The 25307-nt window shown below is 42.8% G+C and overlaps 1 protein-coding gene across 2 annotated transcripts in view; it reads right to left on the bottom strand.

Annotated features, from left to right (window-relative positions):
• LOC138528519 (cilia- and flagella-associated protein 337-like) overlaps positions 1 to 25307 on the bottom strand; it is an 875503-nt gene that overhangs the window by 769878 nt on the left and 80318 nt on the right. For both annotated transcript variants that reach the window (XM_069640251.1, XM_069640252.1), the window contains 3 exons: positions 13858 to 13911; positions 12546 to 12629; positions 8173 to 8238 (listed from right to left, as the gene is read on the bottom strand). In XM_069640251.1, coding sequence (XP_069496352.1) covers positions 8173 to 8238; positions 12546 to 12629; positions 13858 to 13911 — 204 coding nt within the window. The remainder of the gene's footprint in view (positions 1 to 8172; positions 8239 to 12545; positions 12630 to 13857; positions 13912 to 25307) is intronic.

Raw genomic sequence — 25307 nt, forward strand, 5'->3', positions numbered from 1 at the left:
GGCTGCTTCCATTAGCTTAGCTGTTGCCACCGGACGTCAGGCTTTTTCACCCGAGATCAGGCGGCACCACCATGTGTCTTCTTCTACAAGCACTGAGTTGACCCACAAGGGAGCCAAGAAGGCTGTGCGCTCTGCGTTTAAGATTGGACAGTTTAACAGCAGGTGGCGGACTGTTTCTTGGTTGTCCTGAATTTTGCACAGTCTGCAGGTTGTAAGATTGGCTTGGCTTCTTATCGCTAGGTTCTCTCTAGTATGTAGTAGATTAAGCCGCGCTCTTAAGAAGATTTTTCAGAGCTTTTTGTCTGTGAATTTTGTACAGTAAGCCAAGGAGCTTTTTAATTTATTGTATGTTGGAGGTAAGTGTTTCAAGAGCTTAATCGCCACTGCTTTTTCACCTGTGATTATCCATTTATTTGAGCTTTTGGATCACTCTTCATGGATTGACTATCAGGTCATCTGTGGTGCACGGTAGGTTTTCCAATTTGTTTTTTTGCTGATCAGTCCAGTTATGGAGAGCTTGGCATTTGGTTGACTTGAGCTTGTTGTCGATAATGTTGAAAATCGGGAGACCATCTTGTATCAGTGTCTTCCTGTAGAGTGACATTGAGGACAAACTGCCAGTTGCTTCCAACAACAGCAATCCCAGCTCTTTTCTCACCGTCGATATTGGGTTAGACAGTTTTAAGATTTCGTCACCTGATCTCATCATGCAACGGACAACTTAACAATACATGTTAAAGAGTTTCCTCCAACCCTCAACAGTGCAGGCAGTTTTTTAGATTCCAAATGGTTCCAGGTGTGCCATGCAGGGGCCAGAGGAACATGTGTAAAGATGGTACAGGCCGAGACGTATGGAACACGATTAAGATATTTCTCATAGCCAACCTAATTCCTCTTTGTTTGACCACCTGATCCAGTTTGTGAGCTCATGCAACATTTCCTCATTGTGTAATCAAACACTTTCTGGGTAAGTGCCTTCTTAACCTGCTTGTCGGTCGAGGGATTTATTTCTTCTGTGATGCACCGAACTCTGAAAGACTAGGTCGTTAGCCAACGTTCTGACGCGCCTAACACATGGAAACCTACCACCCTCTTGTTTTAAGGCATCCAAAAGTGGTTCCCTATATCTCACCAACCAAGGGTTTGCCCAGAGGCGGATCCAATATAACAAATGTTTTAAGACCACCACGTCTACGCCCATGATACCTAGTTCTATTTGGATCATTGTCTTTGAGGTACATTATGGGAGGCTGACGGCCTTTCTTATGAATAAAGGTTCTGTGAAAGTGAACGTTGCTAATTTGCACTGGCCCCATAGTTCAGCAATGTAGATATGGCCATATTTTCAAAAACAAGTGCAAATTAAAAAAAGCGCAGAGAATGCACCTTTTTCATTTGCACTTGTTTGATAAACCTGCAGGTCACCTCATTTTCAAAGGTGACCGGTGCATTTCCTTAGGGTTGGACAGCAGGGCAAAAGATGCGCTGTTCAGCCCTCTTGCATACATTAGTGTCAGGAGTGCGCTCACAGGCTCCCAGCAACCATGTGGTTGCTTTGTGTAAATTTCACAGTGGCAGGTCCTTAAAGGGCAAGTTGCAGATACATTTAAGGACAAAAAAAGGATATCTAGTGGGATAGTTGCGGTTTCCCTCCAAACACCCTGCTGTACCGCTTTAAAAAAAGTGCACGACAGAGTCGCAAATGGTCCTGTCATGTGATGCGCATTCCAATGCGCCAGTTCCAATCCGGCGCAGGAGGGTGTCTTTCTCTTGAGCGCATCTTAAAGTACATCCTGTTTTTGGATACGGGATGCAATTTAAAATGAACTGGCATGCCCCCTTATTTGTGCAAATGCACAAAGGAGGAAAAGAGTGCATTTGTAGATGAAAAAGCGCACCTCATCACTTGCACCAAAAATATTTTGAGAGTCTGGCCCCTTGTGTCAGATGAAATCACACCATTCGCTAGTGGCAAGATTCTTCTTTAATCTGGCAATGCTCCAGGATGATGACTTCAAGGCCGCCCTCACTCCCAGGATAATTGCCTCTAATGCTTTGGTCAGAATCGCACTGGTGGAGGCTGAAAACTGACCATCATCTCCGCACCTCCCTCAACCACCTCTTACAGAAATATATACATTGACTCTGGCCGAGAATCCTCCATGATAAGCCGTCTTTTATTTATCGGAACTATGGGTGTGAATACATAGAACAAGTGTGTGTTGATCTACACAAAGTGCTGACGACAAGCATTGGATGTTTGTCATCATAGTCCACCAGAAATTCAAGGCACAACAGGATTGTACTGTTAAAAGTACATTACTAAAACCTTTGTTGAAAGCTGTATTTGTTTTGGTATTTTCCAAAAAGAGCAAGGCACAGTCTTCAATTTGTGGACTAACAGTAATCTGCACCTTGCTGAAGCAAACTTTATTTAGAAGTCACATCAGAGTACAATATTGCCCCAGTAATCTGTTCATTCAATGATTGGATTTGCCAATCCAAACACTGTAAAATTCAGTCAGGTATTTAGAATGATCAACATGCTAATAATCCCCAATGATGGTCACTCTATGTACATTTCCCTTACACAGAGTTGTTGTGGATATCCTGAACACCGGACCGGAATTTACTGTTTGAGTGGATCGGGTTTGCCCAGTGGCAGTAGGTTCTTCAATGGGAAAGCCCCTGTGAGCAAAAGCATACATACCTGAGGTCTGGCTGATGAACAAAGTTAAAAACTATAAAAAGAGTCAGCAAAAGTACCTCCAGCTGGTGTAGACCAACCATGGCAAGGGTAATGGGTCTCATGATCTGGATTAGTAAACAGATGATATAACACTTTCTGTAATATCAGTGTGTTTTGTAATGGAAAAGCCAGCTACAATAATGGCATCTTTATTCAACCCCAGGCAGATAAAGGCTAGGAACAGGAATAGCAGACACTTAGAATCTGCCATTCTCTCCCATGAGCACGTCACACCTGTGAACGTTCTTTCTCCATGACCAAATAATCCTAAACACACATAGACACTGAAATCCCCTCTGTCCTCTGTGCAGTTGCAAGTGCTGCATCAGAAAACTAAGACTGATGCTGCCTGCTTTTCGGCTTCTCATACCGTGTCACCCAGTCACCAGACCCCTATCCTTGCCTCTCTGAATCCCCCACCACCCTATGGAGTAAAGCATGTGTTAATAAGCTTCCAGTAGGGTTTTCCTCACAAATAGATGTTACATGTAGGTGTTTGCAATCTTATACTCATTTTCACTCCCTATACATGGGCAAGTGTGCTTTCTAATGCACCACTGAGGCCACTTTATGGGCTGCTGCATTCACTTTCAAGGTGTAATATGAGGACACTCTGAAAGGAATGTGATGTACGTTAAAATAACGCACGCCAAAAGATCGAATTACAAAATCACGGAGTCTACTTGCCCCGTACTGCCTTTAACACCCCTGCAACCCTGCAGCCCACAACACCAAACTGGGAGGCAGGGGGGCACCCCTGCAACGCCCACTCCCCTGTTCGCTATTATGGGCAAAAGATCTAATCTACTATGCCGAATGCACACTAAACGTGCATTTGGCATTTTAGATTCGATCTTTTGGTTCATTACCAAAGGAAAGTGCAGGGCTTCCTATGGTCCCCAGTCTCTCCTGGCTGTGTCAGACTTTGAATAATAGACTTTGCATAAAACGCTGCAGCATTATTCATGGCTTCTCGCTTAGAGGAGAATGATGCCAGTTGAGGATCATGAGCCAGGCAGGACCAAGATTGAATGCCTTTGGATATAAGTGACTCATATATGTCTGCCAGTCCATATTATTACAAAACCTGAGGTAGCATAGCATTGATGACCACGGAATCCCTTGTCCATGTCACAGAGCTGTTCTTTGTGTATGACCCACTGCTGTTTGAGCACTAATATAGCATCCAATGACGGTACAATAATGGTCGCCATACAGAGAACAAGCGAACATCCTTGTTTCGTATGAGGCAAATGCTTTCTTTTGATTCCTGCCTTTTGGCAAGTGTGACCAGAATTATAAGTGGGGCTCACCTTATACACAGGCATGAGGCTAACCTGTGCCAGCCCAGCTGTACATGTGGACGAACTTCAGACAACCTTCTGTGCAAACACAGTTGTCATTTGACTCGTTGGCGCATAGGCTACGGGACATGACGCAAGGTGCCCGATGGCTTCATGGCATTATGAAGTGGTGCATGGAGGAAATAAACTAGAAGGCCCTATTGCAGAGGTTCGCCATGCCATTCAGAGTGCTCATTGGCCGGGAGATTGTGGCACAGCTGAAGGGCGTTCTGGAGAAAGAGGGGCTGAACTGAAGAAGTGCCCTACTAGGAGGCTTTACATGGTGCTGCAAATGCTTACGTCTTGTATTACCTCAGAGGGATTCTCCTGGGTGATATTATGCTCAGCTACGAAGGAGAGGTACATATTTAAGTAGGGGTTACCTGGCCTTTCATCTTATTTGCTATGTTCTGAAGCAAAGTGCTGCATGGGTGGAAACACCCTTCAAAAAGAAGGGCGTCCTATGCCAAGTCCTCCTCCCTCTACCCCCTCTGATGATGATCACAGGAAGCGGTCTGGGCATAGGAAAAACACTCTACGTGCCAAACAAGATCAAGAAAACCTTGTCTGGTAGCTTCCCCGGTCATATCGCTCTCTGCTGAGCAAATACGGGGTATGGTAGAGGACAAAGTGAACTCTGTGTTGGACCATCCGGGGCTCTTCTGGGACCTAACCCTAATGATCATGTTCAGGAACGGGATTAGGAACCTAATGCTGGAATAATACATCAGAAGAGAAGTCTTGGAGGAGGTGTTCATCACTAACAAGTAAACTATGAGTTCCTGGGGACTCTTCACCCTTCCATTTCTGATGGCAAATGCCCTTGGGTGAATGTCCTGAGCCATCATCAGCACAGTACCGCTCTTGATCTTCCCTTGCTGAAGATGTACAAGATAATATTTTGTATGAATGGGTGAACCAGAAGGACCTCAGTACCACTCTAATTTCCTGAGACATTAAAAGGTGGGTACCCTGCTTCCCAGCTTTGCTGCTTGCACCTCTGTGACTTCGGAGAATGCCTATAGCTATCAGATAGACTGTGTTGATGAACAAGTTGAGTAATCTCTCAAGAAGGTCCAAACCCCATCAGTCTTCATCTTTCGAGCTGAGCCTTTCACAGGCTTCACTGCCTAGTCCCCTCTTGAGGATGTTTAGTCCTCAGTGGTCGCCCTGACAAAGGGTTCAGGCTGCAGAACGATGATTGGAATCATGGAAAGACAGATCAAAATGATTGCTAATGGTTTTCTGGATACCCTGGAAGGTACCGTGCTGTCTTTGCTGTGTTTGGTGGATAAAAGACACATTCAAGTGGGAGTCATCCCAGATAGCAATGGTTTTAACATTCCCACAAGTCGCTTTTCAATCTCCTATCACAAGCCTGCTGACTACCTTGAAGAAGAGGACTTTGGCATTTTACACTTCCTTTTCCTAGTGCAAAAATGAGGGGATTGTCATCCCATTTTAAAACTGAACGCTGACAACAGGTACACCAAAATGGCTGCTTTGAGAAAAGAGCCCATGCAAGTGATTATTCCATAATCAAATGAAGAGATTTTGTTAATTCGATCCATCAGGAGGATAACTATTTCCATATAAATTTAAAGTAGAAAGCAGGTATCACAGCAGAGATACTTCTTGTATGGGATTCTATTGGGCCAATTGCAATTTGTGGTACTTCCTGTATTGTTGGAATCATTGCCAAGGGGGTTCACAAACGTTCAATCTTCTCTATTGGGCCTGCAGCATGCAAAGGGCATCTCTATACACCTGCACCTAGATGATTAGTTGTTGCACACAGGCTCTCTCCCCCAGACCTTTCAAAACACACTGTGCAATCTATTTCAGAAATGTGGATGGTGTCTGAACATACGCACGTCTGTTTTCATCCTGTCCAACATCTAGAGTTCATCTCGAGTTCCCCAGGGCATTGTTGAACGCCTCCTTTGGGACTCTTCTGAGTTTGGTTCCACAGTTCTTGGTTCTTCAACTTCCTAACTGTGATTTGTAATTTGGTACAGATGTGCAGCACTGACTGATCTATGCGTGCTGGACCACTATCTAGTCTTAATGATAGTGACCGTGACAAGGAAGAGAGATACTGTGATAATACCCACGATACTTACCTGTAATCGTCTTCACACTGAGACAAATCCCTCTTTGCTACAGTCCTGATATCCACCCTCCCTACAAGGCCTGTAGAGATTGGTGGTGTGGCACGGATGCTTATTACATAGGAAGTAGTCTGAAGGGGGAGCATTTGTAAACTCTCTCTAGGGTGGCCTAAAATTGCCGTTGTTGTTATTGATATATAGTAGGTAAACAAGGTGCATGTTATCTTTCAGGTAACCCTCAAAGATAACGACTATAACGAGGAAGAATTTCACTCAGTGTAATCAAGATAAACAGTAAGTAATCAGAGCATTCAATAAGGTCACAGTGAGTACACAGATATATAAATTAAGGCATTCTAATGACACATATGGATGTCAGATTGCTGAAGCACTGTGATGATGAGCTATTAAAAACATGTTTCATATAAACCTGTCACTGCGCCTCTTTAAGTATGTTTGGAGAAAATAAGTGTTCACCTTTGAGAGAATTAACAGGGGTGGAAGACAGTGGCCCACACTGATAGTACTGTCATGCAGTGGAAGCGTGAAGGGTGAAGGGTAGTTTCCAGGGTATATTTCATGTACACTAGATCTAAAGCCTCAATCGCCAACACCCAGCCAATAGCAGCAACTAAGGAATACATAGGTACTATTCACAGTACACTAAAAAGAAAAAGTGTCAGGCAAGATGAGCTTATTCACACCCAAAGAAAAAGCAACAATAATGGACTGCCAAACAGCATGTACCGAATGGCCTTCACCGGCCTTCCAACACATGGTTTCTCTACAGGCGTCAACCTTTGAAACATCTGGTATGCAGCAGAAGTCAAAATGGCCAATAACAGTTTCATGGAATGACAAACCACGTCTAAACCAGACGGCAACGACGAGCATGGTCTAGTGAACAAAGTCAATGGGAAACAAAATTTGCAAAACATGAACTTGTTGACATTAATCCAATGAAAACCCAATGAAGATCCATTAAACTCATTCAAACTAACACGGAGCTTCAGGATTCTGTCCAAAGACTTACACACCTTGCCCATGTGTAATTTGGGAAATGTGCCTGGCTGCCCAATTTGGGGACAGTCCTTTCTCTAACTTGACCAGACTCTGACCAGTGGAAGCATTCACATCTAATTCCTAGAGACAACAGGCCTGATTTACAAGCGTTCATCAATGGGATTGCACCATTGTAAAACGCATTTGTAAATCAGGCCCAAATCCCTCACCATTATATAAACCAAAAATTGGAATTTACTTTTAGTCACGTTTGTGGTGTATCAAGGGCACAGGGGTAATTCTTGATTATTCCCCTTAATCACAATTGTTGCACTTATCTTTCCTTTTAGTTGTTCAGAATTTTGTGGGCAGCCTAAGTCGGATGGGTAGGCACGTTAAATAACGTACATGAAAAGCACACGTTTCTTTTCAAGTTCCTTTAAGAAACATAGATACTGGTCACCTGACTTGTCAGGGCAGATTTAACATACTCTGGCCAATGGAGAGCATGTCATGTGAAGGCCTAGAAATATCCCCTACTGCACTGCAATCGAGGCATACTTTGATCAATATAAATAACGTTTACCCTATTATTTCTTATGTCTGGGATACACTTTATGTAATTTTTCCTTGGATATTTATGGCTCAGTTTAGCGTTACTTATTTTACTTTTACTTTTTACTTTTATTAATTTGTAGCGCGCTCACATAGACCCATGGGCTTTGGGGCGCAGAGTGACTCACAACAAAAAACACATAAATGTGCTAATTCAGAGAGGGGAATGGAAGGGAGCAGTGCCGTGATCAAAGTCCAAGAGAGGGATCTAAGCAAATTTACATTAAAATTAGGTTCTAAATAAACAAACACATCAAGAATTCTCTATATGACCCACTGTAGTCACCTTGCTGGGATGGGAGTCTACATCCAGCCAAACTCACAAGTAACCATTACACAGCCATCTACTTACCCACTCAATTCCGCCAGTCGCAGCGTAGTCAATTTTCCTGAACAGCTCTTCTATTTGTTTATCGTTCTAAGGAAAGGACAAATATATAAAGAGAGATCAAGTCACTTTCTGTTGCAAATCCCTGAAGCCACAATTCAAGCTTTGATTGCGTTTCCTCAATAATTGTATTCAATGTTGTATTTTTGTAGAAAAGAGAACACAGTGCTTCGAAACAAAAACACCATATAAAAGGTCACATTGCAACACACGCATTCTGATTATTTCATGCTTTATACATGTTGAGCATAACCATAGTGAGAATATGATCCTGGGGTTGAAGGGCAGGGGAGTTGGGAACACGTATATGGGATATAAAAAGTGAGCACAGATAATATGAGTGTAATGTACACTATTGACAGTATTTATACATATGTATGGGTGTGCACATGGTTGAGGGTCATGGGGAGCCAGCACTGCCAGAACTCACGTTTGTATGCCCCCCCTCCTTTCCCCTCTTGGAGAGAGTAATTATCAAGACCAGAAAGGAACAGTCCCTGGTTTTGCTGATACTCCTTCACTTGGTTTGGATTGCCTAGTTGTCCCTTTTCAGCAGATGGCAGAGACAGAGAAATGAGTCCTGCCCCTGTCGTCTTCAGCTCTTCGATGGCCGTTGCTCACCCACCAGACTCTCCACTGCCCAAGGCTGTTTGCAAACTGAATGGTTAACTATGTCTAGTGCGGCTGTTTTTGCAGCCCAACACCTCCGGCTTCCAACCACTTTGAAATCCTACTCTCATCATTGGGAATACTTCAATTCCTGTTATCTCTCCCATGAACTGCATCCCTCAATGTGTGATCCATTTAAGGTCTTGGAATTCTTCATTGGAGATTTTTCTATTTCAACTCTTGGCTGCCAGACCAACCAGCATGAACTGGGATAGAATATTTCCAATGATCCTGATGAGGCTCTGCGTTACTCCACAATTTTCTACCAAATTCTCTGCATTATAATTATTGTTCGGACACAACCCAGGACCCTCACGGATGTCGGAACAACAACCATAGGAAGAACCATCACTGACGAATTATGTTTTACATCCAAGACAACATCAAAAGACCGTACAGGACATAGTCTGATGAAACCTACAGAAGTCCAAATGCCTACAGGAATCCCATTACAATCAAGATACAAGATGCAGGAATTCTAACCAAGAGACAACATAAGGTCTTGGTCCCCAACACCGACAACAAACTGCTAACACAATGGTCGGTCCCCTACAATTTTATTGAAGCTGTGAGCTCAGTCTCTTATAGGGGAGCCGAGGAGGATCAACGGACGGCGATATAGACCTGCCATATTAATCTGTTGAACAAATGGAAAGAGCCAGCTGCCGCTGTTGCATCACCATAGTATATCAATCAGAAGATCCTGAAAACCATCCAGTGCAGAGGGATGCTGCCATTCAAGAACTCCAGATAAGCATAAGTCTGTCAGAAACCTAGAGAGCGAAACTCCAGCAGGTGCTCTACAGCTATCTGGTTTGTTCTAACATCTACTGGGAAAACCCTACCTTATCAAACACCCCATCAAAACTAATACTGTTTGAGTATTTTGAATGCAACCAAACCGTATCCTGGAGGCACAATGAGAAAATAGAAACTTCAACCAATCATTCTCCAATTGTACTGGTGTGCAAAACAGATGGAAGTAAAAGATCCTTCATGGACCTCAGACAGCTGTAGCATTTTAGTATAAGACACCAAGAAAAGTTGAGCTACTCTATCGGTTAGGTCCTGCTCAAAAAATAAGTACAATCCACCTAACCAAGAGATAATGGCAAATATCTTTTCAACAAGAAGATAGAATTAAGACCGCCTTCACCACTCCAAGAGGGTTGTATCAATATACTATAAAGATGGTCAGACTATATGGAACATCAGCCATGTTCCAATGACTGATGGATTGACTACAACAGATGCATCAGGAATACACTGCTGCTTTTCTGGATAACATTGTCCAGCAAAGCACTAGTTGCGACAACCTCCTTTGAGACAGTCTCAACATCCTTATAGGAAGCAGAAATACCCTTAAACCACTGAAAGACCAACATTGCCACAGCCCGAATCAGGCAAGGAATTCTAAAGCCAGAAGCTGACAAAGTAGAAGCCATCCAGAAATTACCATTCCCGATAACCCTAAGGAAATAAGAGTGTTCTTTGATTTTATTGACTATTACAAAACGTTTTCTCCACACTTTTCAACCCAGGAAGCTCCCCTGACCAACATGTTCCAGAAACCATATCCTAATATCCTAAAGACTTATACAACATGGAACAAGCCCACAGTACTTTTTAAAACCTACAAACAACCTGACTATGGTTACCCTACCGCATTGCCTGAATTTTGATGAACCCTTCACGCTACTGACAGATGCCTCTGGGTTGGGTCTGGGGGGACACCTTTCACATGGTCCAGCGGAAGCCGAGAGACAACCTTTTCATCAGCTGCAAACACCTGGCTCATTACACACGAGTCAACTATTGAACAAGAGCGCCTGGACATTAAGTTGGCAATCAAATCAATATTATTACTACCTATTGGGCTGCTGATACACCCTGGACACCACCCATCTCACATGGTTATCAAGGAACAAGGACACCAATTCTCTGGTCATTTGGCAGTACCTCGTCCTCCAGCCTTCTTTGTTTACTGTAGTATATGAACCTTGCTGCCTTTAGGGCAATGTGGACATTCTATTGCTCACCTCCCACGTAATCAAACGTCAGGGCTCAACCTGTGCTGTTTTGGCCATCCATGGCCCTTCTCTGAAGGCGAACCTCACAGATCAAAAATGACAACGTGAACAACAACAACTAGGGAAAGCTGGATGGATGTCAAAACAGGGATAATAAGGAATCATCTTGGTGCCAGTGGAGCTGGGCCGTGGTGTAAGTACAGAGGAGTGGTAAGACACAAAGAACCTCAGTGGTTCGGCGGACGCCTCTCATCCCTAACCAGTGTCTACCAAACAGCTTAACCAAGCAGAAAGAAATTGGCTGTTCGGGCATAAACCTAGAAAAAAGGTGAGGACTCGCCTCCCTGTTCTGAAGCGTGGGTTAATCTGCCGAGGCACACTGGAAAACAATCCCCCCATCAACCACAGATCCATCCATGCAGCGGAGGGGAGGTGCCATAAGGACCAATATAGCCACCACAGACTGAGGATGTCCAGGGGTGGGGCTACCCTTGCAGGTCCTTGTGGGAGGAGACAACAGAAGAATGAGAAGCCAATGGGAGGAGAGATAGGAGAATCTCAAACAAGCAATGGGAATCCTTGGGGGGAAAGGGAGTGGTATTTAAATGTAAAGAATAATAAAGTTGTTTTACAGTGATTCCCTACCGAAGGAGGACGGAGGAGACTAAAACCAAAAACCTTAAAGGAAGAAAGGAGGGGGAGAATCCCACTAAGTGGAGGGCGGCTGTCTGAGATCTTCACCAAGGGACGAGCCATACAACACATATAGGGCCTCATTACGAGTCAGGCGTTAAGGGGTTTACGGCGCCGTAAACGGCGCCGACCCTTAACGCCTGATTACAAGGTCCCTTAGCGCCATGGTGAGTTTAAAGCCTGCTTTTTGCAGGCGTTAAAATCCATGGCGCTAAGGGACCTTGGAGATAATTACGGCACCGTAATTTACGGTGCCGTAATTATCTCCTTCCCCACTCCCATTATGCCCTATGGGACAAAAATGGGAATGGGGAAGGGTAAATGGGAAATGGGGATTTACCGCCCCACTCACCTTGGAATGGGGCGGTAAATCCGCCAACCACCATGGCGTAAACATAGTTTACGCCATGGCGGTAAAGGTACGACCCAGGCGGTAACTTACCGCCTGGGTCGTAATGAGGCACATAGACCATTAATAAAAGAACACCTTGAGTAGAACTCCAGAGTTGTGCTTTATTGTCCAGCGGGCACCATATTTATACCAATGCCATTTTCAAATGTGCTTGGAAATGTATCAAGGTAGAAAGTGGGACCCTTTTCTAGAGCCAGCAAAAATTGTTTAGCTATCACCATCAGTACTGACCCATATTTTGGTATTGTTTTATGTTCTTGCAAATTCAGGGCCATAAAAAGCTGATGCCTTGAAATTGGATAAGATCAGCACTGTCCAGACTATTAATGCATCCTTCCACAAGAGGTCACTGGGATTCCTCAGCTTAGTCCACAGTTGGATATGCGGCATACCCCAGACCTGTTATGCGCAGTGAGACATAAGCTTCTTAAATCCTTATGGCAAGCTATACGAATGCCAAACGCAAAGACTTTTGCAGGTTGATTCTTGTGGTAAATAATTCCCATGATCACATGGATTCCCCACACACTTACAATGCCGCATAAGGATGTACCCTTCTTCATTATCCACTTGAAGTCCTCCACATCTAGCGACGTATGCCCATCTCGCTCAAATGCCTGCGGAGCAGGAAAACAGGTTATCATGTCTCTGCTAATAGTGTGTTATATTATATAACATGTTCTCAATACCAAGTATAGACGTTGGCTATTATACTCTTAAACTACCTGTTGTTAAAAGTCCCAACTTATTTCCAAATGCATCTGGGAAGATATAACTTGAAACCTGGGCGCTAGGTGCATACTTTATCATTCATTTATTTCCAAACGTTGCCAGATGACCCATTTGCCATACAATACAGCTATGTATAACACTTAAGTGTATGTCCACCATTAAACCGAGTTAGAAATGATACAGCTGCCTACAAAATATGAATACAAGGGCAATAAATCATGAACTCATACAAATTATGAACGCATCACCCATCACGTGTAAAAGCTATCGTTGTTATTCTGATTTGTCAATACACGCCTTTCATATGTTTTCCTGACATTGCGCAGTAAAACATGTGATCCCTCTCTTGTTATTCATAGTTGGCCTGGGTCTTCAACCACAACAATCAGTGCTGGCAGACCTTCTTAACAGTGCTTAGTGTCTTCAGTGTTGTGACAGGTGAACACAGAGGATGTGTGAAAGGGATCCCACCTCTGTGCAACCAGACAGAAAGACGGACTCAACATTTTACTTGCACCCAATTTAGAGCTCAGTTCTTTTACTTGTATCTGGCCAGGTCCCCACTTTAAAAAAAGGTGCCGGCAGTCCAAACCAGGAACCTTGCTATGGTAGTGCTGCATTCCTTCTCTGCACCTACAAGACCTATGCAGTGTATTGCCCGACTTGGCAAGCAACCTGTGGAGTTGGACCTGGACAAATCTTGTGTAGAAACAGACCGAGCCCATTATCCAAGGTATAATAGACGCTGACTAGTTACAAGCTCTCACAAATCCGTTTCCAATACGTCCACATTTCCTCAACATCTGGCATTATCCTTTCATCAATAATCTAAAACAAATGCTGTCTACAATTAGTTCTGGATCTATGTACATCAAAACTCTTCAATCTAGCATTCTTTCCCTAATATGACACACTTTGAGTCTATACACCATGTGAATTCAGGCCATACTCCAAGCTCAAACCTTCTACTAGCATACATGGCTGAGACCAATAATGGACCTCTAAAATTTACCCTGTGTTAATCAAAATAAAACCCCCCTACCTTTCCACCCAGAAGCCGTAAAATGCCTTGGTAGCTATTTAATCAAATATAGCCACATATACTACACTTACTTTGAAGCCGGCCTTAATCTTCTGAAGTTGTTTCAGTGTTACCTGCTGTTCAATCTATCCAAAGAAAAAAACAAAGTAAACCATTTATTCAGAAGCAGCAATCTTTTAGATATCTGCATTATACATTGGTAATAGCATCCTTTCTTCTTTATTGCAGTGTATTGTTTGCTAAAGAGTACTCGAGAAGGCACGGTGCAAAGAATTAGAAAGGGCCAGCATGCCCATGCTTGAAATGGGCCGGTATTATGAAGCTTTGAGTAACTGCGCTTCAGCTATTTTAAAGGGCGAGTATCTGCACTCCTCAGCAGCCGTTTTTCAGTGGAAGAGTACTGCCTGCTCTCTGTAGTAAGTGGACACTCTAGAATAGTGAGAGGATGTGCTTGTTCCGTTCATGTCACACAATGGCAGTAGCAGAAGTAAATTAGCACTCTGCGGGTCCAGCGTTAAATCATGGGAAAAAGTGGTAGGACTAAAATATCTCTGCTTAGGAGCAATCATCAATGAATAATAATTGGGATATCTTAGAACTTTGCAGATGAGTACCCAGTTTCTTTGAATATATGACTGATCGGTATGATTACCTGTCAAGTGTATCACATGTGTAGTCCACCAGATCCATGTGCTAGTTAGGCAAATTAAGTGTAGTCTTAGGGAACTCGGAGAAGCATGTTGACTGTTTGCCAGCCCACCACGACTTAAAGGTTTTTTTTGTTCAGTAAGGAAAGGGGATAGATTGTCCTGTTCCCACCCAGCAGGTAGCCGGGGTATTGTCCTGTGGGAAGTGCAAAGCACAAACTGGCCAGACGCAGAGGTGAGATCCAGAATCTTTACACAAACATCACCAAGAAAAGCAAATTGGGAACACCTAAGAAATTCCAACCTAAACGTCTCTATTGTGATACAGTCTCAACTCCTTCATCATTCTGAGTTTTTCAGGGCTTCCTAAACCTTTTTGATCACAGTCCCTGATGCGTGTGGGTTTTCTGGACCCTTCTCCTTCTCAATTGTCCCCTGCAGACTTTTAAGGATCCCTGAACCCTGCTGACCAATATTTATCAGGTTTTGAATCTCCTGAGCCCACCTCCTGGTGATATAAGAACAATTTCTCCCCAGGGAGTGACAGTGCAATGGTCTTCTGTATCAACCTCCCCACTGGAGACCCAAACGTCTCAATGACTATACCTCCTTTGACCTCCCGATCGGCTCATTCGTCCACCCTTCCAAGGTCCTGTGTTAAGATCAACCCACTCCTTGATGACAGCACATCATAACAATAAAGAGCGGTATCAGGTAATATTATCCCCATATATATGGTCACCGTAAATAATATCGCCGGGAAAAGGTCGTGGTGATATTATATGGGTGACCATATATATGGGGAATGGGGCAAAAAAAAATAAAAGAAACAAAAAAAAGTTTGGGGGTTGCGGGGGTGTCCCCTGCATGTTCTATGCAATAATGTCGCCACAAAAAAACGGCAATTTTTCAGCGATATTTTTGCATGCCGAGATTTTTGTGGCGACATTATTACATGGAACCTAAAGAGCAGACTTGTTCTTTCTGAAGCATGTATTGAAGGTTAAATGTTTATAAAAAAAATGAATCACAGTCAAGTTAATTAAGAACTTACTAGACTGAAAAAGAATGTTACATTCTCATTGACTGTAAAAGAGACTAACTGACTGGAGAGACAGGCCTTACAGAACATGGTCTATTGCTAACTGTAATTTTCTATGAACAGTGAGCAACCTATGACATAGTCGACCATGGAAGTGAAAGAATAAGTCCATGACAAAGTTAGCCATTTCCTCTCACAAACTCGACCGGCGACATGTGGAGTACCCCATGGAACAGAACCTTCACTTTGGCTCTTGAATGTGTCCATAATGCCTGTAGGCTGAACCTTAAATAACTATTCTATGACCTTCTTTATGTAAGCAGAGGATATTCAAATTATGGCCTGAATACGTTTACAGCTTGATCACTAGTAGAAGATTAAGGGCATTTATTTAAATATCTTGGCACCTGATTAAAAGACTTCACTTGCCCTCTAAAATTATCAAACATGTTATAATTAGTACATTCTTGGCAGGTCCTAATCCAGTCTGCTTCCGATACTTTTTTTTTTAGCTTTTGGTTTTTTTTTAAAAAATTAAAAGTGTGTTATCAGCTGTTGCACCATCTGCAATCTTCAAGCATTCATCCCTCCAGGTTATCACTGCACGATCTGGTTTATCATTTCCATCATCACAAAAATTAAAAGAGTTAATTACTGTCAGCTATTAAACACTTCCTATATAAAGATAAGGAGTTCCAATCTATAATCACCTGCAAGGATAATAGGCCTAACAACCACCAGAGAATCTGAACAGGGATGGCTCGTGGTAAAGCAAGAACTTTTTCCAAAAGATCCATTCAAGTAGGTTCCATAGAGCTTTAGGCATCCTAATAACCCACCCCCTTCATATGTTGATGTTGGAACAACTTTAGCTTTATAGAATTGTATCACTGGTAAAACAGAAAAACAGCCATATTTAGCATATATAATTTCCCCCTGTGCATCTAAAGCCTCTGTTTCCGCTCTCAAATGTTTTGTATTAAATGTCATTGTTATTAAAATTGAATCCCAGACACCTATAAAAGTTGACCGAGGGTACCCATGATTCATACATTTTCCACTTATATTGGTGTAATTTCTTTGTTCGCTTCGTGGTTAAAATCAAGATGTTGGATTTACCAGTATAAATGTTCAGGGAGTTTTCATTTGCTCCTGTAAGCAAGGCCAACAACTGCCGTTGGAGCCCTACGGGAGTTTGGTCTACAATTACCACATCATCCACATAGAGCAGCCGAGAGATAATCTGTCCACTAAGGACAATACAGGACAATGCTCTAAAATATCCCTAACGGCAGGATTTATTGAGTTCCTGTATCTTTTTTGGGCTTGGACGATGTGAGACTCAAATCTGATTGAAATGTTGTAGGTACACAACAATTAATATTTTAAGAGGATTCATATACCTATGAACAAGACAGAGCTAATTGATGGGATTAACATGTTTTGGTCTCAAGTAAATACACAAGGCATCTTCTGTAGCATGATTGGCCAAAATAAAAAGATCCTGCAAGTGTTCAGAAAAAAAAGAGGCAGCAGTGTCTGTACTTTGCATTTAGTGTCTATTTTAATACATGCTCTTTACATGTGATTTTTCTATTGTCTGCAATGTTGATAACATAAAACTTGCTCCTGCATCTTTTTCTGTTGGGAGCCTTTTGAGGGGAGATGGCGTGGTGCAGCAGTATGATGCAGGGAGAAGTGGTGGAACTTTTGGCCATGAAAACGAGAGGAGTTGCTTCAAGTGTGCAGGAGTTGAGTTCACTACAAAATAAGTCTGTGGAAAAACATAAACATAGCGACAGTGTCAGTTGCAAGGTGCACATTGTTTTCTTGGGATGCACACATCACGCTTTGGGTTGCACAGTCCATTAGAGACATGGGCGAGAGGGAAGCCTGCAGGAGCTGGCCACTTTTGTTATTATTATTATTATTAGTATGGTATTTATTGAGTGCGGACCTAGCTTCGAGCAGCAACTGAGCGCTTTACAGAGGTATACAACAATACAGTGTGTGTGTGTGTGTCGCAGCAAGAAATAAGACGAAGCTCGAAGATGGACCAAAGGAAGACTGCTTGGCCTGGTGTCAAAGGTTTAGAGCAGCCAAAACTGGCTATCAGTCCTTGGAGAACAATGAATCTGAGACGCCAAGGCATCCCTTGTTAGATTGCAAAGCAAGAACACCATACAAGTTTCTTTATTCAGGACAATTAAATGCTATAAATTGGGCCGATTCACGGTCTCTGATCACGTGAGTCCGAGATGAAAATAGAAGTGGGCATGCAATCCTGAACCTTGATAAGAACGTTCTCACACTTCCTTATATTCCTAGAAACGAGAAGCTACTACAAGGCCAAATTCAAAAACAATCTGAATGGCAGTCAGCATGAGTGATGAGAGATGACGGGCTAATTGGGTGGGGAGGTATGCTGAAGTCCACCCACCAGCACCTGGGGTACCAGCTTACGTGCTGCTAGAGAATTGAATATTCCAGAAGGGTACAAACATGCAAACCAAATAAAGAAGGGCCTTATAGTTTGAGAGCCAATATCGTGTTTCTAATCACTGTCGAAGATGACTTGCACTAAGGGAGGGCATAAATTGCCCATATGACTATAGAGACCCAATCACAATCCTATCCCATATAGAAAGTATACTTAGATGTTCCTCTTGAGCCTATCACGATCCCCCGTAGGTTTTTGTAGTTTGTCACGTATGACAAATGTTTACTATATAAATGTGATTTGTTATAAAAATGCGTTGAGATTGTGCTGTGCGACGTCCGTTGATGTCCGTTCTACTCCCTAGGCAATTGACACTTTGCCAACTTCCTTAGTTGGTCTTCTTGTTTGGTGTGAGAGTTATTCTCCATCCCATCCCTCGTACGATGTGTTACCATAATTAAAAGGACCATACAGCTTCAGACTCATGGAATCACCATTTTTGTTTGCCTAAATGCCCTTCGCCATGTGCAAATTATGTTGTAACATGAACTAATTAGTAATCCACAGACTCATGTAATATCGGAGTCAGAAGAGTGGTAGGTCAAGAGAAGGACACCGAGCAAATGGTAAGGAAAAGGCCCTTTTCAATCCCTATGCTATGGGTTTTCCCTACATAATACGAAGCTAACTGGGGTGCTCATCATCAATAGTGTAGTCCAAAGCAAGACTCTGAACACCATCCAAAACGAATCTATCCTGACACCATTACTTTGAAAAATAACAAAAGAAGTCCTTGAGAATTATTCCCTTCTCCTGGAAGGGCTTTGTCAGCTTCAATAGCTCAATTTCAAATAGTTTGTGGTAATTTCCTGAACAAGTTCCTTAAACTCTTCTAGGGGACTCTTCAACCTCTGGGGTGTCCCCATTTTCTCATGAACAAATGTTTCTTGGTTTCTCAATTTAGGGCTTTTACCCAGTGGTTATCTTCACTCTTCTTAGTACTGCCACAAGTAGGATTACTGCACTTGGTACATTTGTCTTTGGAACTGTGACCTGTCCAGTTATTGTAATTATAGTGTTTGCCCTTCTCCCCAGGACTCTCGCTCTCTCCGTTACTTCCTTTTGAATGAAGCTGCGCCACTGGGTCGGCATTCACTCCTTCTTCCTTGTGGATGCTCTTGTGGCTCTGCAGAGCAACTACTTCAGAGGTATCCGCATAGTTCAAGGACCACACAGTACACCCGTTTTGGGTCACGCCACCGCTTCTCCTGACCTCGAGCATGCACAGTACAGCTTTACGCCCTCTCTGTGCTGTCTTCCCTTGCCGTTTGGCTGAATCCTCTCGACTGAGGATCCCCCGGGTTTCAGTAGCTTCTTTTTCCTTGCATGTTTGAAACTCCCGGGCTTCAGGTTCCCTGGACGTTAGTCCTTCTTCCCTTTTAACTTGCAGTAGCTGGGTCCTCCCCAGCATACGACCATAGAGATTTCTTCCTTTCTCTAGAGCACTCTTCATTACTCGCTCGTTCTTATTCTACTCAGTATTGTTGTCTTCCAACCATTTGCAATATTTATGCCTTCTTTACTCTTCTTCTTTTCAGTCTTTTTGGCTTTACAGTGTGTGTTGTGATAAACATTACAATAGCAAAGTTTTTTGTTCAGGCTGATTTGTCTGATGCCCTGATGGTATGAGAAACTCATATGAAAGAGGGTTAGGGAGTTCCTTGACAGAACGGGAGTCATTGTGCCCAAGAGGGAAGTCTCTCTGTGTGAGGTCCCACTTCCCATCATCCCTAGGGGGAATAGCGCATAGCGGGTTCACCTCCCGAGCCTCACAAGGAAGGGCTCCCCTCTGGGGAGAAGTGGTGAGATCCCGCAATTCATCACAGAAGTCACATACTACAGTTGGAGAAGTAAAGCCTTGGTAGAAGGAAAGTGTAAGTGGTACATCGTTTTTGAGGGACAAGAAGGATTTAGGAAAGCGAACAGGTGTCTATTGTTTGCCTTTCGGTGACTAAGATACCAAAATCCCTTTCGCCTCTGTTTTTTCCAAGTTAACCTTAGCCACCTTTCAAACCTTAGCCAGAGCACTGAGGAAGTGCTAAGAAGAGTCCATTGAAATATGTTCAACCCTAATGAATGATTTTGAAAGGGAACTGTTAATGTCCCCCTTCCTCATATACAAGCAGCATATGCAGAAACTCATAAAACACACCTGGGCTATCCGAATCTGAGCATTGTCCCCATGGCGTGTAAACAAAATCAAGGCGAAAGAATGATCTGCATCCCTTCCGGTTTTACCACCATCACCATTCCGCGAGTCTGATAATTGTGTGGCCTTTGTGCTGCCTGCTGTCTTCTGGTTAGTGAGAGACACGTGATGGCCTCATTCCTGGGGGTGCTTAGGCGATGTTCCATTGAGTTGCCTGCCCGTTTCCCAGGGATTGCTGTCCGGCCATAGATGTTTTTTTATTTATTTATGCATTTGTAGAGCGCCTTAGGCCCGCATGTAAACGGGTATGGTTGATATGATTGTGACGTGAACGTGACTACAAATAATGGCTGTTGATGGGGTAGATTTGGAGCTTGGAACAAGGTAGCCTGACCTTCTTGCTTTTCTTTCATGTATCATTGGTATTTATTTTGGGTGTGAGCATCCACTTGACTGTTTTCGGAAAGCGGAAACATTAGCCTTCTTTTGCTTACTGCCTCATATCTTCTGGCATCTTTGTGTTCTGCAAGACCTTCCACTGGGTCAACACCTGGAGAATAAGAGCATAAGCCCAAACTTTTCAATAGACTAAAGTATGCCTCCAAGCGGCATGTTCTTCAAATGTGCATCTTGAAAAACTTCAAATAAAATAAAACATTTTCAGGAATAGGTTACTCCACTTGAGAGTCACACTTTCAAGTATAACTCTTTTTATCAGCCGAAATATGTTGGCCACAATGTATCTTGGATGCAGAGACAATAGGCTAGTGAGGTGCACTCTATCGTTTTGACACTAGGTGTCTCCTTGCCATTCAAAAAGAGTCAGAGCACTTTCACCTGCATGCCCTGTACACAAAACGCAAGCGTGCAATGTTCTCAATCCGACAGGCATTCAGGTGCATGTCAAAAGCTTCCCAGCTAGGAAACCAGCGACCAACCAGTGCCAGGTGCTGTCTGTCTCTTAATTTGAATGTTCCATTCGACACAAAAAAGTAAACGGTTATCCATTCACTTACTGCCAGAACTCAACATAATCATGATGATTAACTCGGGCTACCCTGTTCTGAATTTTCTGAATGTCTCTTATCGTCTTCTCATAATAATTGCGATAGTACGTGTCACTACAAAAGCCTAATATCACCAGTAGCTCATCTGCCTGGTTTATGCCCGATTTAATAGAGGCAAATAAAATGACTAAAAACAGAAAGACTAGGACATTTCAAAATCACACGAGATGTAAAATAAGGTGAAAAACCTTCACGCTGCTAAAAAAAAAGAAGAATCAATTTTTGGGGCAACAAATGTTTTCCATACATTGAAATTGAAAGCCGGATAAGGCACCTATAAAGTTGTTTCAGATACTTCAACTTTTTGTAAAACCACCAAAATCTCGATCTGCTGCCCTCATATCCTTTGAGCACTGCTGTGCATTCAAAAACTACTTTACATCCAAAATTATAGATATCCAGTCTAACATTTTGGTGTGAAGGTCAAAGCCACCGGATTGTAGGGAGGAAATTAAGTCCCTTGTGTGCAAGCCAATATATGCCTTTACTTCCTTTCTCTTTGATTTTCATCTCCAGAGGAAGTTCTCCCACTTCATAAAACATTACAACCAACATCTAGATTGGAAGATGCACTAACGGCTGCATCTGCTGAACATTTTGTGGGATCAATTGAGGATCTTATAACCAGATTCATTAAGAAAACTTTAAATGAAAGCTTGGTTCCTACTCAGTTGAAAGCCTCTACGATATTTCCCTTATTAAAGAAACCCCCATTGGACCCCTGATTGTTGAATGAAAATAGACCAGTTGCAGGCCTCCCTTTGCTCTCAAAACCTTTGGAAAAAATTGTTGTCTTTCAACTTCTACAACGTATAGAATCTAATGCTATTTTAAATATGTACCAACCCAGTTTTTACCAACAAAATGCTACAGAAACTACTCAAGTGGAATTATTTTGAGGCGATATCCTGGAGTGTGCCAATAAAGGTAACATGACGTTTCTGGTAATATTGGATCTCTCGTTGGCTTTTGACATGGTGGATCACAATATAATGCTATCACGCCTATTCTCAAGCCAACATCTCTACACGTCCTCTGAACCGTCCTGCTGGACATTTCTAAATCCTACTTTAAGGCTAGAGGAGACTGCAGATTTGCTGTGACTGCCCCACGACTATGGAACTCCCTTTCAGCGGATATACAAAGGCTGAATAACTTTTACAATCCAAAGGGATCTGAAGAGATGGCTTTTTTGTTAATGCTAGGTTTTGACTTTCCTTTCTCTTATTAGTGACAAGTGCTTTCAAGCCTTGACAGACTCCTATCTGCATTTGGCACTGTATGAATATAAAATTTGAAATAAGGTCTGTGGGGCTTTTGAGACAGGATAAGAGGCTCTCCTAGCGAGAAGATATGATATTAATTTGGCTTTATAAGATCTAACACTGTGATCCAACACTGCTAAAAAGACCAATGTGTGTGAAGTCATTTAATGCCAGGCGTGGTTTGTTCTGCGTACTTTATAGGTCCATGTGCACTTGACATTAATATGGGTGCACAATAATGATCGCCCTTGAAGAATGTCCTACAGTCAACACAAGTTAAGACACATGTAGAGTTATTTCTCTGTAATACCTATACTACATTGTGTATTCTAATATCTGACGAGTAAGCTCATCCTTGTTAAGACTGTCCATTTGTTATCTTCCTTTATTTTGTTTTCTTACTCATGATGGGAATATTAATTTTCAGCAAAAATAGGCTCCTCTGGATTTGTGTTATAAGTTTTACAACAAGCGGACCATGACACACAGATCAGTCAACGTCATCAAAAGACCAATATTTTCATTTCAGGAGCCAGCTATGAAAAAAAAAAGAAAGTGAAATAGAATGCCATCCATTGGCCAAGAAGATCCTATGCCTCTGAAGAAGAACACAATCCTTTTCATGGTCAATGGTAGTTGGCTGTTATGTATGGTCTGCCTGTCTTTACACCTATTGTAAACAATTGAATATTCCATCAGTGTTGGGAGAGCTTGAGATGGGGGAACATAATTGGGTTGTGTATCTCCAATTTGTGAGGGTGTTATTCATTTTCTATTGGCAGTGGCAGTGTTTAACGCTGTATGCGAGAACCTCACTGTGTGGTGTGTCCTTCGTATTTTTGGGGGTGTCATTCATTTTCTACCGGCATTGGAGGGGTCAGTATAGGAATACAGTACTATGTGTTGTTATGTTCTTTCCATATAATAGTTCATGACATAAAAATGCATATTTAACTTTTTTTGGTGCCAACACCTCTAATGCTCCCACTGGTTATTGTCTTGGCAGAGGCATTGCAGTTGGACGACACCATAAGTGAAGAAGGATCAGGGGCCAGAACAATCCACCTGCAATCCTGGTGATGGAGCCGAGGTGCACAGAATTGCACCATAAATCAGTAGACAACATCATTGTGTTGGGAATGGTGCTGGGGCCAGAACCTAACTGAGGTTCAGGAAGTACAGGAATGGCCTTGTAATGATGCAAAAGAGCAATGACTATTGATCTCCCATGGCATATCTCCCCTTGACCGCATCACCCATTACAGCTTTCCCCACGCCAGTGCTGCCCAGAGTCCTGGACATCACTATCCTCCGTAACTTCCTTCCTGAACCGGTTGTTTCCAGTGGTAGCAAATATTACTTACACCTGTCCCATGGTTCTATGGGAGAAAAGCATAGGTGTCCCATTGAGCAACCATCCACTGGGAGTCATTAATCCAGTTATTGTTAGCATCTACAAACACTCTCTGTGTGAGTGTCCCAGATTCTGTTCAAACATTTGGTCATGTTTGAAAAATATCAGGAATGGTATAAAAAGATTGACTTTAATGGGCTGTAACGCACAATAAGACATTCCTGCTTCTAATCTGAGGACCGCAATTCTGTCCTTTGTCAATACAAAGTGCATAGAGGATAGTACGCAGCACTTTAATGATAAGATCAATGAATTAGCGAGGTAGCTGCTTGGCCAGCATTGCAGCTCACCCCCCCCCTCCCCCTCTTGATAGTGTTAACACCCTACCTCACCTTCGTCTGGAAAGTCTCTCTTCTATCCACATTTGAGCCGCAAACTAAATTCGTTGAACCACAAATGACTATCCTAAACACACCACAAAACTCCCACCGACCAAACTCCCCCCCTTGATGAATTTGAACTCATTTATTCATGTACTTATTTATTTATGAATACATTGAATACATCCCTTTTAATTTCATATATGTAAATAAAACCAAAAAAACAAATCAAACAAAAAAAACATAGAAACGGTACAACTCTTTGAGAGCGGTCTCTCCCTACCTGTCTGTGAGCACAATGCCAGAGCAGACACATGAGAAATCAAACAAGTCCCCTCACTCAACATTACTGAATATCAGGTAGACACTAGCCACCCTACGAACAAAACACGGACATCAGAGCTGTGGGACTGAACACCTCCTCTCCAGCAAGAGAAATCGGCAGGGCATGCTACCTGTATCTTTCCATGTGTTTGGAACAACAAACCACACCCACGTTCCCTCGCAATTGACTATGCTGACTACTGGCTGATTGGAATAATAGTCTACAAAATCCAGAGAGCCAAAGGTTACAGACTCATGAATTAGGGAACAGAAATGGCTCCGACACATGAAAGGATAAAATATGGTGCAGCCAAAGCCCCTCCCACTGCACTATGTCTCACCTCACGCTTGAAACCGGTATACAGTAAAGAGAATCCTTCCCTCTACTAAATGACGTGGCTGGCTGCAGTTGCAGAATAAGGCATTGCTTTCCAGAAGGAGGATGGCACATGGGCCGACCGAGGTTTGCACTCCCAAAGTCCACAGGACTAATGTGTGTCCCACTAGCAGCTGCACAAGTAACCTTGTGTGGTACAAGACTTTTGCAGCATGGGGTTTCCACAAAACCCAGATAATGGCAATGCAAAGCTATGAAAGGTCCAAACCTGCATTAGTGTTCTCTATAAGGATGCTCCTTATAGAATGGCGGGAGCAGGCATGCCATCTGCAACTGGTACGATATCTGTACAAAGATAAAAGATGTGCACCTTACCAACGTGTGCTCCTTACTATACATTATCCTGAGTGATAGGGTTAACTCACCCCAACAAGTATCAGAAGACAGAAGTGAGCG

This window comes from Ambystoma mexicanum, chromosome 7q, assembly GCF_040938575.1.
Source record: "Ambystoma mexicanum isolate Mex_15411 chromosome 7q, UKY_AmexF1_1, whole genome shotgun sequence".
NCBI classification, from domain to species: Eukaryota; Metazoa; Chordata; class Amphibia; order Caudata; family Ambystomatidae; genus Ambystoma; species Ambystoma mexicanum.